The sequence below is a fragment of the Pseudoliparis swirei genome, chromosome 18 (genome assembly GCF_029220125.1).
Source record: "Pseudoliparis swirei isolate HS2019 ecotype Mariana Trench chromosome 18, NWPU_hadal_v1, whole genome shotgun sequence".
In the NCBI taxonomy this organism is placed as follows: Eukaryota; Metazoa; Chordata; class Actinopteri; order Perciformes; family Liparidae; genus Pseudoliparis; species Pseudoliparis swirei.
Genome location: NC_079405.1, coordinates 29,044,011 through 29,059,508, shown reverse-complemented (window position 1 = coordinate 29,059,508; position 15,498 = coordinate 29,044,011). Strand labels below are relative to the sequence as shown.

Below are 15,498 nucleotides of genomic sequence, written 5' to 3'. Positions count from 1 at the left end.
GAGGAGGAGGAGACCCAGGAAGAAGGAAGCAGAGGAAGACGACTATTTAAAGATGTCATTTTAGTCTTTTTCTCGATTTTTATACAAGGTCAGATTTATGTTCATACAAGTTGCATACTTTACCTTCATATATATATATATAAATATATATGTATATAAAAAAAACTATATATAACATATATATCAATATAAATGTATATATATATTTATATAGATATAAATATATATGTATGTATAATATATATTTATATGTATATATATATATATGTATATATAAATATATATAACTAAATATGTATATATACATATATATACTGTATATATACATATATATACTGTATATATATGTGTATATACATATATATATGTATATATATATATGTGTATATATAAATATATATACACATATATATATGTATATATATAAATATATATATAAACCTCTCCTGAAGAAGCCCACTCTGGATCCAGAGGTGTTGGCTAACTACAGACCGATCTCTAACCTCCCCTTCCTCTCCAAGATCCTTGAGAAAGTGGTCGCAAATCAGTTGTGCGACTTTCTACATCATAATAGTTTATTTGAGAAATTTCAATCAGGATTTAGAAAACACCACAGCACCGAGACAGCACTGGTGAAAATTACAAATGACCTCTTAATGGCAGCAGATAAAGGACTCCTCTCTGTCCTGGTCCTGTTAGACCTTAGTGCTGATAGAGGACTCCTCTCTGTCCTGGTCTTGTTAGACTTTAGTGCTGATAGAGGACTCCTCCCTGTACTGGTCTTGTTAGACCTTAGTGCTGATAGAGGACTCCTCTCTGTACTGGTCTTGTTAGACCTTAGTGCTGATAGAGGACTCATCTCTGTACTGGTCTAGTTAGACCTTAGTGCTGATAGAGGACTCATCTCTGTACTGGTCTAGTTAGACCTTAGTGCTGATAGAGGACTCCTCTCTGTACTGGTCTTGTTAGACCTTAGTGCTGATAGAGGACTCATCTCTGTACTGGTCTTGTTAGACCTTAGTGCTGATAGAGGACTCCTCTCTGTACTGGTCTTGTTAGACCTTAGTGCTGATAGAGGACTCATCTCTGTACTGGTCTAGTTAGACCTTAGTGCTGATAGAGGACTCCTCTCTGTACTGGTCTTGTTAGACCTTAGTGCTGATAGAGGACTCATCTCTGTACTGGTCTTGTTAGACCTTAGTGCTGATAGAGGACTCATCTCTGGACTGGTCTTGTTAGACCTTAGTGCTGATAGAGGACTCATCTCTGGACTGGTCCTGTTAGACCTTAGTGCTGATAGAGGACTCATCTCTGTCCTGGTCTTGTTAGACCTTAGTGCTGATAGAGGACTCCTCTCTGTACTGGTCTTGTTAGACCTTAGTGCTGATAGAGGACTCCTCTCTGTCCTGGTCTTGTTAGACCTTAGTGCTGATAGAGGACTCCTCTCTGTACTGGTCTTGTTAGACCTTAGTGCTGATAGAGGACTCCTCTCTGTCCTGGTCTTGTTAGACCTTAGTGCTGATAGAGGACTCCTCTCTGTGCTGGTCTTGTTAGACCTTAGTGCTGATAGAGGACTCCTCTCTGTACTGGTCTTGTTAGACCTTAGTGCTGATAGAGGACTCATCTCTGTACTGGTCTTGTTAGACCTTAGTGCTGCATTCGACACCATTGACCATGACATCCTGTTACAGAGACTGGAGCAGTCGATTGGCATTTCAGGCACGGCACTAATTTGGTTTAAATCCTATTTATCAGATCGATCTCAGTTTGTATTTGTAAACGATGACGCCTCGATAACCACCAACGTTAATCACGGAGTTCCACAAGGTTCTGTGCTTGGACCAATTTAATTTACCTTATACATGCTTCCTTTGGGCAATATTATCAGGAAACATTCCATAAACTTTCATTGCTATGCAGATGATACTCAACTATATCTATCGATAAAACCAGAGGAGAGCAACCAACTCGGTAAAATTCAAGCATGTCTTAAAGACATAAAAACATGGATGACCTGCAACTTCTTGATGTTAAACTCAGACAAAACCGAAGTAATTTTACTCGGCCCTGAGCACCTCAGAGATCAATTATCTGGTGATGTGGTTTCTGGAGACGGCATTGCCCTGGCATCCAACACCACTGTAAAGAATCTTGGCGTTATCTTTGATCGGGACTTGTCCTTTAACTCCCACGTAAAGCAAATCTCAAGGACTGCATTCTTTCATCTATGTAATATTTAAAAAATCAGGCACATCTTGTCTCAAAAAGATGCAGAAAAATTGGTTCACGCGTTCGTTACTTCGAGACTGGATTACTGCAACTCCTTATTATCAGGCTGCTCTAATAAGTCTCTTAGGTCAACTCGTTATTATCAGGCTGCTCTATAAGTCTCTTAGGTCAACTCCTTATGATCAGGCTGCTCTATAAGTCTCTTAGGTCAACTCGTTATTATCAGGCTGCTCTATAAGTCTCTTAGGTCAACTCCTTATTATCAGGCTGCTCTATAAGTCTCTTAGGTCAACTCGTTATTATCAGGCTGCTCTATAAGTCTCTTAGGTCAACTCCTTATTATCAGGCTGCTCTATAAGTCTCTTAGGTCAACTCCTTATGATCAGGCTGCTCTAATAAGTCTCTTATGTCCCTCCAGTTGATCCAGAATGCTGCAGCTCGTGTTCTCACTAAAACTAAGAAAAGAGATCACATCACTCCTGCACTAGCTGCTCTGCACTGGCTCCCAGTAAAATCAAGAATCACTTTTAAAATTATTCTCTTAACCTACAAAGCCTTGATTGGTGATGCACCATCATATCTTAAGGAGCTTGTAGTACCATATTGCCCACTAGAGAGCTACGCTCACTAAATGCGGGACTACTTGTAGTTCCTAGAGTCTTAAAAAGTAGAATGGGAGCCAGAGCCTTTAGTTATCAAGCTCCTCTTTTATGGAACCAGCTTCACCTTCAGTCCGGGAGGCAGACACAGTCACCTCGTTTAAGAGTAGACTTAAGACCTTCCTCTTTGACAGAGCTTATAGTTAGGGCTGAATCAGGTTCACCTGGTCCAGCCCCTTGATATGCTGCTATAGGCTTATAGCTGCCGGGGGACGTTTAGGATGCACTGAGTACCTATCTCCTCTTTCCTCTCTCCTTAGGGATGAATTTTCATCTCTCAATCACACGTTACTAACTCTGCTTTCTCCCCGGAGTCCTTGTGACTTCACGTCTCATGGGGTCATCGGACCCTATGAGACGGCATAGATCCTATCTGCTGATGGATCATCGAGGTCTGGGTCGTGGAATTCCTGCTCCTGACTGCGCCACTGTCCTGTTGAGACTCCGCCCACTGTTGAGACTCCGCCCACTCCTCCTCCCCACCGCCATCTGCCTGATGGATCGTGGAGGTCTCCATCGTGGAATATGCCTACTATGAACTATTCATCCACTCTGTCACATTCATTGAATGTATTTTAACTCTAAATCTGTCCTTCTGGTCACATGACATCTATTGTTCTGTCCATCCTGGAGAGGGATCCTCCTCTGTTCTCTCCTGCAGGTTTCTTCCCTTTTTTTCCCCCTGAAGGGTTATTTGGGAGTTTTTCCTGGTCCGATGTGAGGTTTTGGGGCAGGGATGTCTATGTGTACAGATTGTAAAGCACTCTGAGACAAATTTGTAATTTGTGAAATTGGGCTATACAAATAAACTGAATTGAATTGAATATATACATATATATACTAGTGCTTTCCCATGCTTACGTTGACGATGGCCTCTTTGGTCTGCGCCATGTCGGAAATGACACCGTCTGTGATGATGAGGAGCACAAAATACTGAGAGCCGTCCTGCACCGCAGCTGCATACCTGCACACGCACACACACACATGCACACACACACACACGCACACACACACACACACACACACACACACACACACACACACACACATTTGATGATAAGATTTGCACCTTTGTTAAGCTTTGCTCTCTCACCTGGGTTAGGGTTAGGCATGTCTCTCACCTGTGTTAGGGTTAGGCATGTCTCTCACCTGGGTTAAGGTTAGGCATGTCTCTCACCTGGGTTAAGGTTAGGCATGTCTCTCACCTGGGTTAGGGTTAGGCATGTTTCTCACCTGGGTTAAGGTTAGGCATGTCTCTCACCTGGGTTAGGGTTAGGCATGTCTCTCACCTGGGTTAAGGTTAGGCATGTCTCTCACCTGGGTTAAGGTTAGGCATGTCTCTCACCTGGGTTAGGGTTAGGCATGTCTCTCACCTGGGTTAAGGTTAGGCATGTCTCTCACCTGGGTTAGGGTTAGGCATGTCTCTCACCTGGGTTAAGGTTAGGCATGTCTCTCACCTGGGTTAGGGTTAGGCATGTCTCTCACCTGGGTTAAGGTTAGGCATGTCTCTCACCTGGGTTAAGGTTAGGCATGTCTCTCACCTGGGTTAGGGTTAGGCATGTCTCTCACCTGGGTTAAGGTTAGGCATGTCTCTCACCTGGGTTAAGGTTAGGCATGTCTCTCACCTGGGTTAAGGTTAGGCATGTCTCTCACCTGGGTTAAGGTTAGGCATGTCTCTCACCTGGGTTAGGGTTAGGCATGTCTCTCACCTGGCCACATGGTTGACCACGGGGGCGAAGTTGGTGGGCCCGTACAGCTGCACGGTCTTCAGGCTCTGGTGGTACGCCTCCAGGATCCCCTCGATGCCGTTGCAGTACGGGTTCTCCAGGTTCCCGTTCTGGGGAGAGAAACGGGAACATCTATCTCCTGGAGGTGTGTCCTCGTGGAACAGAGAACAGCTTCACCGAGGGCCTCCGCTTCATCGACCGGCTTCTCGAGCTCATGGCCGTGAACCAGAGGGAACTCGGCGTGCCGGTCACATGCGAGCCTGAGCCACGTCACCAGGGGGAACTCGTGGGACACCCGGCCGTCGGGGGGCAGCTTGGCTCCGAAGCCCAGGGCGGGGAACATCTTGTCGCTGTCGTAGTCCTGGATGATCTCGCCCACGGCCTTCAGCGCCATGGCGTAGGCGTTCAGCTGGTACGGGTTCATGTAGTGCAGCGACGTGGACTGGGACGGGTTGCCTGTCGACCAATCAACAGCCAGGTCACGGAGGGTCACCGACACACAACACCCTGTGTCTGCAGCCACGGGTCAACTCTACGGGTCGTGGGTTCAGACGTGATGACTCATGGAGGTGAAGCTCTCGACCACGCGCTGGAGGACGTGTGGCGGAGATGAGTTCATCCATAATCGTTTAAACGGCCTCTACCTGAGGGCCGTGTTCAGAGTGAGCGACGGCCTCTACCTGAGGGCCGTGTTCAGAGTGAGCGGTGGCCTCTACCTGAGGGCCGTGTTCAGAGTGAGCGACGGCCTCTACCTGAGGGCCGTGTTCAGAGTGAGCGCCGGCCTCTACCTGAGGGCCGTGTTCAGAGTGAGCGGTGGCCTCTACCTGAGGGCCGTGTTCAGAGTGAGCGGTGGCCTCTACCTGAGGGCCGTGTTCAGAGTGAGCGGTGGCCTCTACCTGAGGGCCGTGTTCAGAGTGAGCGGTGGCCTCTACCTGAGGGCCGTGTTCAGAGTGAGCGGTGGCCTCTACCTGAGGGCCGTGTACAGAGTGAGCGCCGGCCTCTACCTGAGGGCCGTGTTCAGAGTGAGCGGTGGCCTCTACCTGAGCGCCGTGTTCAGAGTGAGCGGCCTCTACCTGAGGCCGTGTTCAGAGTGAGCGCCGGCCTCTACCTGAGGGCCGTGTTCAGAGTGAGCGGTGGCCTCTACCTGAGGGCCGTGTTCAGAGTGAGCGGTGGCCTCTACCTGAGGGCCGTGTTCAGAGTGAGCGGTGGCCTCTACCTGAGGGCCGTGTTCAGAGTGAGCGACGGCCTCTACCTGAGGGCCGTGTTCAGAGTGAGCGGTGGCCTCTACCTGAGGGCCGTGTTCAGAGTGAGCGTGGCCTCTACCTGAGGGCCGTGTTCAGAGTGGCGTGGCCTCTACCTGAGGGCCGTGTTCAGAGTGAGCGGCCTCTACCTGAGGGCCGTGTTCAGAGTGAGCGGTGGCCTCTACCTGAGGGCCGTGTTCAGAGTGAGCGGTGGCCTCTACCTGAGGGCCGTGTTCAGAGTGAGCGACGGCCTCTACCTGAGGGCCGTGTTCAGAGTGAGCGACGGCCTCTACCTGAGGGCCGTGTTCAGAGTGAGCGCCGGCCTCTACCTGAGGGCCGTGTTCAGAGTGAGCGACGGCCTCTACCTGAGGGCCGTGTTCAGAGTGAGCGGTGGCCTCTACCTGAGGGCCGTGTTCAGAGTGAGCGGTGGCCTCTACCTGAGGGCCGTGTTCAGAGTGAGCGACGGCCTCTACCTGAGGGCCGTGTTCAGAGTGAGCGGCCTCTACCTGAGGGCCGTGTTCAGAGTGAGCGGTGGCCTCTACCTGAGGGCCGTGTTCAGAGTGAGCGGTGGCCTCTACCTGAGGGCCGTGTTCAGAGTGAGCGGTGGCCTCTACCTGAGGGCCGTGTTCAGAGTGAGCGGTGGCCTCTACCTGAGGGCCGTGTTCAGAGTGAGCGGTGGCCTCTACCTGAGGGCCGTGTTCAGAGTGAGCGACGGCCTCTACCTGAGGGCCGTGTTCAGAGTGAGCGGTGGCCTCTACCTGAGGGCCGTGTTCAGAGTGAGCGGTGGCCTCTACCTGAGGGCCGTGTTCAGAGTGAGCGGTGGCCTCTACCTGAGGGCCGTGTTCAGAGTGAGCGGTGGCCTCTACCTGAGGGCCGTGTTCAGAGTGAGCGCCGGCCTCTACCTGAGGGCCGTGTTCAGAGTGAGCGTGGCCTCTACCTGAGGGCCGTGTTCAGAGTGAGCGTGGCCTCTACCTGAGGGCCGTGTTCAGAGTGAGCGGCCTCTACCTGAGGGCCGTGTTCAGAGTGAGCGGTGGCCTCTACCTGAGGGCCGTGTTCAGAGTGAGCGGTGGCCTCTACCTGAGGGCCGTGTTCAGAGTGAGCGACGGCCTCTACCTGAGGGCCGTGTTCAGAGTGAGCGGTGGCCTCTACCTGAGGGCCGTGTTCAGAGTGAGCGGTGGCCTCTACCTGAGGGCCGTGTTCAGAGTGAGCGTGGCCTCTACCTGAGGGCCGTGTTCAGAGTGAGTGGCCTCTACCTGAGGCCGTGTTCAGAGTCAGCGCGGCCTCACCTGAGGGCCGTGTTCAGAGTGAGCGTGGCCTCTACCTGAGGGCCGTGTTCAGAGTGAGCGGTGGCCTCTACCTGAGGGCCGTGTTCAGAGTGAGCGGTGGCCTCTACCTGAGGGCCGTGTTCAGAGTGAGCGGTGGCCTCTACCTGAGGGCCGTGTTCAGAGTGAGCGGTGGCCTCTACCTGAGGCCGTGTTCAGAGTGAGCGACGGCCTCTACCTGAGGGCCGTGTTCAGAGTGAGCGGTGGCCTCTACCTGAGGGCCGTGTTCAGAGTGAGCGCCGGCCTCTACCTGAGGGCCGTGTTCAGAGTGAGCGACGGCCTCTACCTGAGGGCCGTGTTCAGAGTGAGCGGTGGCCTCTACCTGAGGGCCGTGTTCAGAGTGAGCGGCGGCCTCTACCTGAGGGCCGTGTTCAGAGTGAGCGGTGGCCTCTACCTGAGGGCCGTGTTCAGAGTGAGCGGTGGCCTCTACCTGAGGGCCGTGTTCAGAGTGAGCGGTGGCCTCTACCTGAGGGCCGTGTTCAGAGTGAGCGACGGCCTCTACCTGAGGGCCGTGTTCAGAGTGAGCGGTGGCCTCTACCTGAGGGCCGTGTTCAGAGTGAGCGGTGGCCTCTACCTGAGGGCCGTGTTCAGAGTGAGCGGTGGCCTCTACCTGAGGGCCGTGTTCAGAGTGAGCGGCGGCCTCTACCTGAGGGCCGTGTTCAGAGTGAGCGGTGGCCTCTACCTGAGGGCCGTGTTCAGAGTGAGCGGTGGCCTCTACCTGAGGGCCGTGTTCAGAGTGAGCGGCCTCTACCTGAGGGCCGTGTTCAGAGTGAGCGTGGCCTCTACCTGAGGGCCGTGTTCAGAGTGAGCGGTGGCCTCTACCTGAGGGCCGTGTTCAGAGTGTGGGGTGGCCTCCACCTGAGGGCCGTGTTCAGAGTGAGCGGTGGCCTCTACCTGAGGCCGTGTTCAGAGTGAGCGGTGGCCTCTACCTGAGGGCCGTGTTCAGAGTGAGCGGTGGCCTCTACCTGAGGGCCGTGTTCAGAGTGAGCGCCGGCCTCTACCTGAGGGCCGTGTTCAGAGTGAGCGGTGGCCTCTACCTGAGGGCCGTGTTCAGAGTGAGCGGTGGCCTCTACCTGAGGGCCGTGTTCAGAGTGAGCGGTGGCCTCTACCTGAGGGCCGTGTTCAGAGTGAGCGGTGGCGGTCTGATGCCGCCGCGCCACAGCGCCGCCCATCACTCACCGTTAGAGGCCGTGAAGTCGATGGCCACGGTGAAATTGATCTGAGTCCTGGAAGAGGAAGAAGAGGAGGAGGATCAACGAGCATCACACATGTGGTTCTCCTCACACACACACATACACACACATATATACACACACATATATGTGTATATATATAAATATATATGTTTATATATATACACATATATACATATATATGTATATATATATTATATGCTATATATACATATATATGATATATATATATACATATTATATATATTGTATGTATCATAAATATATATATATATATTATATATATATTATCTATATATTATATATATTATATATATATGTATATATAACATATATATTATATAGATGTATATATATATATATATATATGTATATTATATATACATATATATATTTATATATTAGTGCTGTGAAAAATAACGCGTTAACTCAGTTAATCCAATTTCAGGTTTAACTAGTTTTTTTATTATTAACGCATTTAACGCATGCGCAGAATGAGCTTCCAATCCGTCTGTTGTTGGTCGTCGGGACGAAAAAAAAGTCACTTGCAAAATGAGCTTCCAATCCACCACTTCAATCTGAACTCTGTCCGCTCTCATGCAGACGGTCTGTTCATCGGTAATGATCCTTCCGCAGGTTCACCTCCGGAAACCTTGTTACGACTTTTACTTCCTGTCGATCAGGGTCTCAACACGTCGATCGCGACCTGCCAGTCGATCGCGGCGTAGTGTCGGTAGATCGCATGACATTAAAGAGATTGGCCCGCCCCCTGACATGTTCTCTAGAGCACGTCTTTGTTTATTAAACTAAACGTCTGTTGTTGATCGTATCTCCACAGCAGCATGTCATTTCTGTCTCTTCGCGTTGCGTTAACACTTATCGATCTCCGTCCTGCGCGCCACAGAGCTCCGTGCGCGCGCATCGGGACCGAGCAAAACAAAGTCACTTGTCAATCTGTCCACCTGTCCGGGCCGGTGAGGTTTCAGCTTTGCAGCGGTGTCCCCGCCGTCCCTTTCATCACGGCCCAGTTCATGAAGAAAACCCACACAGTCAGTTTGCCTCAGCAGCTGCTAGAGGAAGACTAGAGGCCTTTAGATTGTATCATGGTGGAGTTAATGGTTGACAAACAAGAGAAAATGCTCTGTTTAACCCTCCTGTTACCTTTACATTTACTAACATATTTAACCCTCGGGTCAATTTGACCCCAGCAATTAAAACCTCCAGAAAATTATTAGAATTAATATTGTTTCCCAAGTTTAAGTGTGAGGTACTTTATGTTTGTTTGTTGACTACCTAAATAGCCCTTTAAATATATAAAAAAGTTGATATTTCTTATATGTTTGACACAGTGAAAAACAGCCTGGGGTCAAATTGACCCCAAAGAACACCGACATTAAACATTGAATGGGGTCAAATTGACCCGAAAGGCAACAGGAGGGTTAAACATTCTGTTTAGGATGAAGATGTATTAATGTTCCAGATGGAAGAAAACTGCTAAATAACTGCTGAGTTGCATAAATGTATATATCCGTCTTTTGTCATAAATCTCTATGTTCTCACAAAATATACCGAGAATATCGGTAATATGTGATTAATCATGATTAATCCCCAAAAACCTGTGATTAACCCGATTAAAAATTTTAATCGTTTCACAGCCCTATTATATATATAATATATATACATATACATATTATATACATATATCTATAATATATAATATATATATACATATATATATATAATATACATATAGTTGTTGATGGGGCTGCATTGCGTCGCTCACCCTCCTTTGATGTAATCTAAGAAGGTGAACTCAGACTCCACTGAGAAGGAGAGCAAGGTGACCTGGAGCGAGAGAGAAGGAGAACTCAGTCAGACATCTGATCAATAATCAATAATCACTAATCAATGAACAATAATCACTAATCAATGAACAATAATCAATAATCACTAATCAATGAACAATAATCAATAGTCACTAATCAATGAACAATAATCAATGAACAATTATCAATAATCACTAATCAATGATCAATGACTCATCTCACTATGCTGGATGTCCTCCATGTTCTACCTATATTTTTTATCTTATCCACTGTGGTATGTAATATATATATATATTTATATATATATATATATAAATACCAGTTTCCTCTCCTCCGACCTTAACCTCAGTCGTGAAGCATAAAGTTATTAAAGTCCTCACCGTCCCAGAGTTGTTGTACTTCTTCTTCTTCATCTTCTTCTTGTTATTAATCACCTAAAAACACGAAGAGCAGATATTATAAAATCATACTGACACATTAAAGATAAAATACTAATATGTACAATTATACATGAATATGTCAGAGAGGCAGAGGAGGAGGAGCTACGGTCACATGATCACACCTGTAGCTCCGCCTCCTGGTCCTGCTGAACAGGGATGGGAACCCCTCACTCACCTCGTACACGTTGAACTGACTCTGCCCTCGAGCAAGCTCCCGGTAGCTGGTGGTGAAATCCCCAATGAAGTCGTGACTGGAAGAGAAACACGAGGAAGCTTCAGAGGAGAAGCACCGGAGACCAGAGGTCCAGAACCAGAACCAGAACCGAGGAAACCTCGGGACACCGGGACCCAGGAAACCTCCGGACACCGGGACCAGAACCAGAACGGAGGAAACCTCCGAACCCTCACCTGCCGTCCCGGTCCCAGTCGTAGACCTCCACCTTGATGGGCCTGAGGAGAAACACACAGACACACACAGGTGACCACCAGACCACCAGTGTGTGTCTGTGTGTGTGTGTGTGTCTGTCTGTGTGTATGTGTGGGTGTGTCTGTGTGTGTGTGTGTGTGTCTATCTGTGAGTGTCTCTGTGTGTGTGTCTGTCTGTGTGTGTGTGTCTCTGTGTGTGTGTGTCTCTCTGTGTGTCTCTCTGTGTGTCTCTCTGTGTGTGTGTCTCTCTGTATCTGTGTGTGTGTGTCTCTCTCTGTGTGTGTGTGTATCTGTGTGTGTGTGTATCTGTGTGTGTGTCTCTCTGTGTGTGTGTGTATCTGTGTGTGTGTTTCTCTCTCTGTGTGTGTGTGTGTATCTGTGTGTGTGTATCTGTGTGTGTCTCTCTGTGTGTGTCTCTGTGTGTGTGTGTATCTGTGTGTGTGTGTCTCTCTCTGTGTGTGTGTGTATCTGTGTGTGTGTGTGTGTGTGTGTGTCTCTCTGTGTGTCTGTGTGTGTGTGTCTCTGTGTGTCTCTGTGTGTGTGTGTCTGTGTGTGTGTCTCTCTGTGTGTGTGTATCTGTGTGTGTGTGTGTGTGTGTGTGTCTCTCTGTGTGTCTGTGTGTGTGTGTCTCTGTGTGTGTGTGTTACCTGTCAAAGTCCCCGTTGCACAGCGCCCTCACCGGCAGGGGGAACGTCTGCCACACGGGGTTCAGCGTGTTCTTCACCACTTCAGTTTTGTGGCAGATGGTGAAGCTGAAGAGACAAAAAGACATGAAGATGTTATTAATATCCATGGTTACGCAATCAGGAGATATGCAAATGAGGGGCGGAGCCACTGAGAGACGAGGTCATCTCCTGACTACTACACATGTGTATTCATATATATGTGTGTTTCTATATGTATATATATATACATATAGAAACACACATAAATATATATATATATATATATATATATATACTGTATATACTGTAAATATACCTCCCGCTCTCCTTTCTCTCCCTCACTTTTCTCCTCCCTCTCTTTCATCCTCCTCCTCTCTCTCTCCCTCTCTCCTCTCCTCCCTCTCTCCTCCATCTCTCCCTCTCTCCTCTCCTCCCCCTCTTTCTCTCCTCTCCTCTCTCTCTCCTCCTCTCCTCCTCTCTTCTCCTCCTCTCTCCTCCTCTCTTCTCCTCCTCTCTCCTCCTCTCTTCTCCTCCTCTCTCCTCCTCTCCTCTCCTCCTCTCTCCTCCTCTCTTCTCCTCCTCTCTCCTCTTCTCCACTCTCTCTCCTCCCTCTCTCTCTCCTCTCTCCTCTCCTCTCCTCTCTTTCTCCACCTCTCTTTCTCCACCTCTCTTTCTCCACCTCTCTTTCTCCACCTCCTTTCTCTCTCTCCTCTCCTCCTCTCCTCTCCTCCTCTCTCCTCCTCTCTTCTCCTCCTCTCTCCTTTCTCCACCTCTCTTTTCTCCTCCCTCTCTCCCTCTCTTTTCTCCTCCCTCTCTCCCTCTCTTTTCTCCTCCCTCTCTCCTCTCTCCCTCTCTCCTCTCCTCCCTCTCTCCTCTCTCTCCTCTCTCCTCTCCTCCCTCTCTCCTCCTCTCTTTTCTCCTCCCTCTCTCCTCTCTCCACCTCTCTTTTCTCCTCCCTCTCTCCTCTCTTTTCTCCTCCCTCTCTCCTCTCTCCTCTCTCTCTCTCCTCCTCTCTTTTCTCCTCCCTCTCTCCTCTCTCTCCCTCTCTCCTCCCTCTCTCCTCTCTCCACCTCTCTTTTCTCCTCCCTCTCTCCCATGTCTCTGTAACTTTAGTAAAGGTCTTCACTGACGTGCCGTCCTCGTTGCTCCGGTAGAAAACCATGAACGGGTCCGACTTGCCGAAGAAATCCTTCTTGTCCAGCTTGTTGGCGCAGAACTGCATGGTGGCGCTGCCCTGCAGGGGAGACGGGGGAGACGAGGGGAGACAGACGAGGGAGGAGAGACGGGGAGACAGACGAGGGGGAGAGACGGGGGAGACAGACGAGGGGAGACGAGGGGAGAGACAAGGGGGGGGGATAGACGAGGGGGGGTCAGGACCTCTCCAACAATGAGCTGTTGTTCTCAGAATGGCCACTAGGTGAGATGGTGCGTGTCAATGTGTGTGTGAGGGGTTCACAACCCCCCCCCCCCACACACACACACACACACACACCTTCCTCTTACACACATGCAGCACACACACCTCCCTCTCACACACTCACTCACACACACTCACTCACACACACACACACACCTCCCTCTCACACACTCACTCACACACACTCACTCACACACACACACACACACACACACACACACCTCCCTCTCACACACAGGACCCCGTGCACACACAAACTGGATCTGGTTTACTGGTTTATTGACTATAATGAGTAGGTCCAGCAGCTGTCTGTGGTATGAAGGTGTCTGTGGTATGAAGGTGTCTGTGGTATGAAGCTGGAGGTGATGGAGGTGGAGGTGATGGAGGTGGAGGTGATGAAGGTGGAGGTGATGGAGGTGGAGGTGATGAAGGTGGAGGTGATGGAGGTGGAGGTGATGGAGGTGGAGGTGATGGAGGTGATGGAGGTGGAGGTGATGGAGGTGGAGGTGATGGAGGTGGAGGTGATGGAGGTGATGGTGATGGAGGTGATGAAGGTGGAGGTGATGGAGGTGATGGAGGTGATGGAGGTGATGGAGGTGATGAAGGTGGAGGTGATGGAGGTGGAGGTGATGAAGGTGGAGGTGATGGAGGTGATGGTGATGGAGGTGATGAAGGTGGAGGTGATGGAGGTGGAGGTGATGGTGTTTACTCACCCGACAGTTGCTCAGCTCCTCCGCCGACAGAACCACGCTGCCACAATTCTTCCCCTGAATCCCTCTATGGAGCAAAGAGAGGACAGTGAGAGACGGGAGACTAGAGGTCAGTCAAGGTCAGGACAGAGGACACGTCTTCTCCCCATCTAGAGGAGACCAGAGGTCAGTCAAGGTCAGGACAGAGGACACGTCTTCTCCCCGTCTAAAGGAAATGAAATATGAAATGTTGGTCCAGAGCCGAGGAGATGGAGATGGAGAAGGAGACACACACACACACACACACACACAGACACACACAGACACACACACACACACAGACACACACACACACACACAGACACACACACAGACACACACAGACACACACACACACACACACACACACACACACACACACACACACACACACACACACACACACACAGACACACACACACAGACACACACACACACAGACACACACACAGACACACACACACACACACACACACACACACACACACACACACACACACACAGACACACACACAGACACACACACACACACACACACAGACACACAGAGTGAATGCAGTAAAGCGCTTCAGAGAATCTGGAGGCAACAAATGAAAATGTTCCCGGAGCCAAAGCTCAGAGTTTATTGTTGTTGTTGTTATTGTTATTATGATTATGAATCATCTCTTCTCAGGTGAGCCTCCTGCGTGGCCCCCTGGTGGCCGTCCAGGAGATGACGGATGGCTTTAATAACTGAGCTGCAGGTGAAACCACATGATGGAGATAATAACAAGAGACAGTTATTAATGTCTCCGTGACAACACACCGCCAGGTGAGAGACTCTCCTGTGTGTGTGTGTGTGTGAGAGTGTGGTGTGTGTATGTGTGTGTGTGTGTGTGTGTGTGAGAGTGTGGTGTGTGTATGTGTGTGTGTGTGTTTGTGTGAGTATGTGTGTTGTTTCAGTTTGGACTGGATGTGAACCAATAGGGTGAGCCGTGCTCCTCCTTCTACCTTCACACCAAAGAGACTCCACCATGAGTCTCCTCAGTGTCTCAGAGACTCTGAGGAGACACTGAGACACTGAGGAGACAGTGAGGAGACAGTGAGGAGACAGAGAGGAGACAGTGAGGAGACACTGAGGAGACAGAGAGGAGACAGAGGAGACAGAGAGGAGACACTGAGGAGACAGTGAGGAGACAGTGAGGAGACACTGAGGAGACAGAGAGGAGACAGAGAGGAGACACTGAGGAGACAGTGAGGAGACACTGAGGAGACAGAGAGGAGACACTGAGGAGACAGAGAGGAGACACTGAGGAGACAGAGAGGAGACACTGAGGAGACAGTGAGGAGACACTGAGGAGACAGAGGAGACACTGAGGAGACACTGAGGAGACAGAGAGGAGACACTGAGGAGACAGAGAGAGGAAGAGAGGAGGTGAGACTGGGAGGACAGAGAGGAGACGGTGAGGAGACAGAGAGGAGACACTGAGAGAGACGCAGGAGACACTGAGGGACACTGAGGACGGTGAGGAGACACTGAGGAGACAGAGGAGACAGAGGAGACACTGAGGAGACACTGAGGAGACACTGAGGAGACAGAGAGGAGACACTGAGGAGACAGTGAGGAGACAGAGAGGAGACACTGA

General features: G+C 49.7%; 1 protein-coding gene across 1 annotated transcript in view; it reads right to left on the bottom strand.

The window, feature by feature from the left end:
• The window catches only part of cpne5b (copine Vb), a 43,631-nt gene that overhangs the window by 2,951 nt on the left and 25,182 nt on the right, over positions 1-15,498 (bottom strand). The window contains exons 8-18 of the mRNA XM_056437369.1: positions 13,859-13,922; positions 12,859-12,962; positions 11,711-11,815; positions 11,046-11,087; positions 10,813-10,888; positions 10,578-10,631; positions 10,155-10,216; positions 8,358-8,404; positions 4,890-5,071; positions 4,598-4,725; positions 3,750-3,852 (exon numbers count right to left, since the gene is read on the bottom strand). Of these exons, the coding sequence (XP_056293344.1) occupies positions 3,750-3,852; positions 4,598-4,725; positions 4,890-5,071; positions 8,358-8,404; positions 10,155-10,216; positions 10,578-10,631; positions 10,813-10,888; positions 11,046-11,087; positions 11,711-11,815; positions 12,859-12,962; positions 13,859-13,922 (967 nt within the window). The remainder of the gene's footprint in view (positions 1-3,749; positions 3,853-4,597; positions 4,726-4,889; positions 5,072-8,357; positions 8,405-10,154; positions 10,217-10,577; positions 10,632-10,812; positions 10,889-11,045; positions 11,088-11,710; positions 11,816-12,858; positions 12,963-13,858; positions 13,923-15,498) is intronic.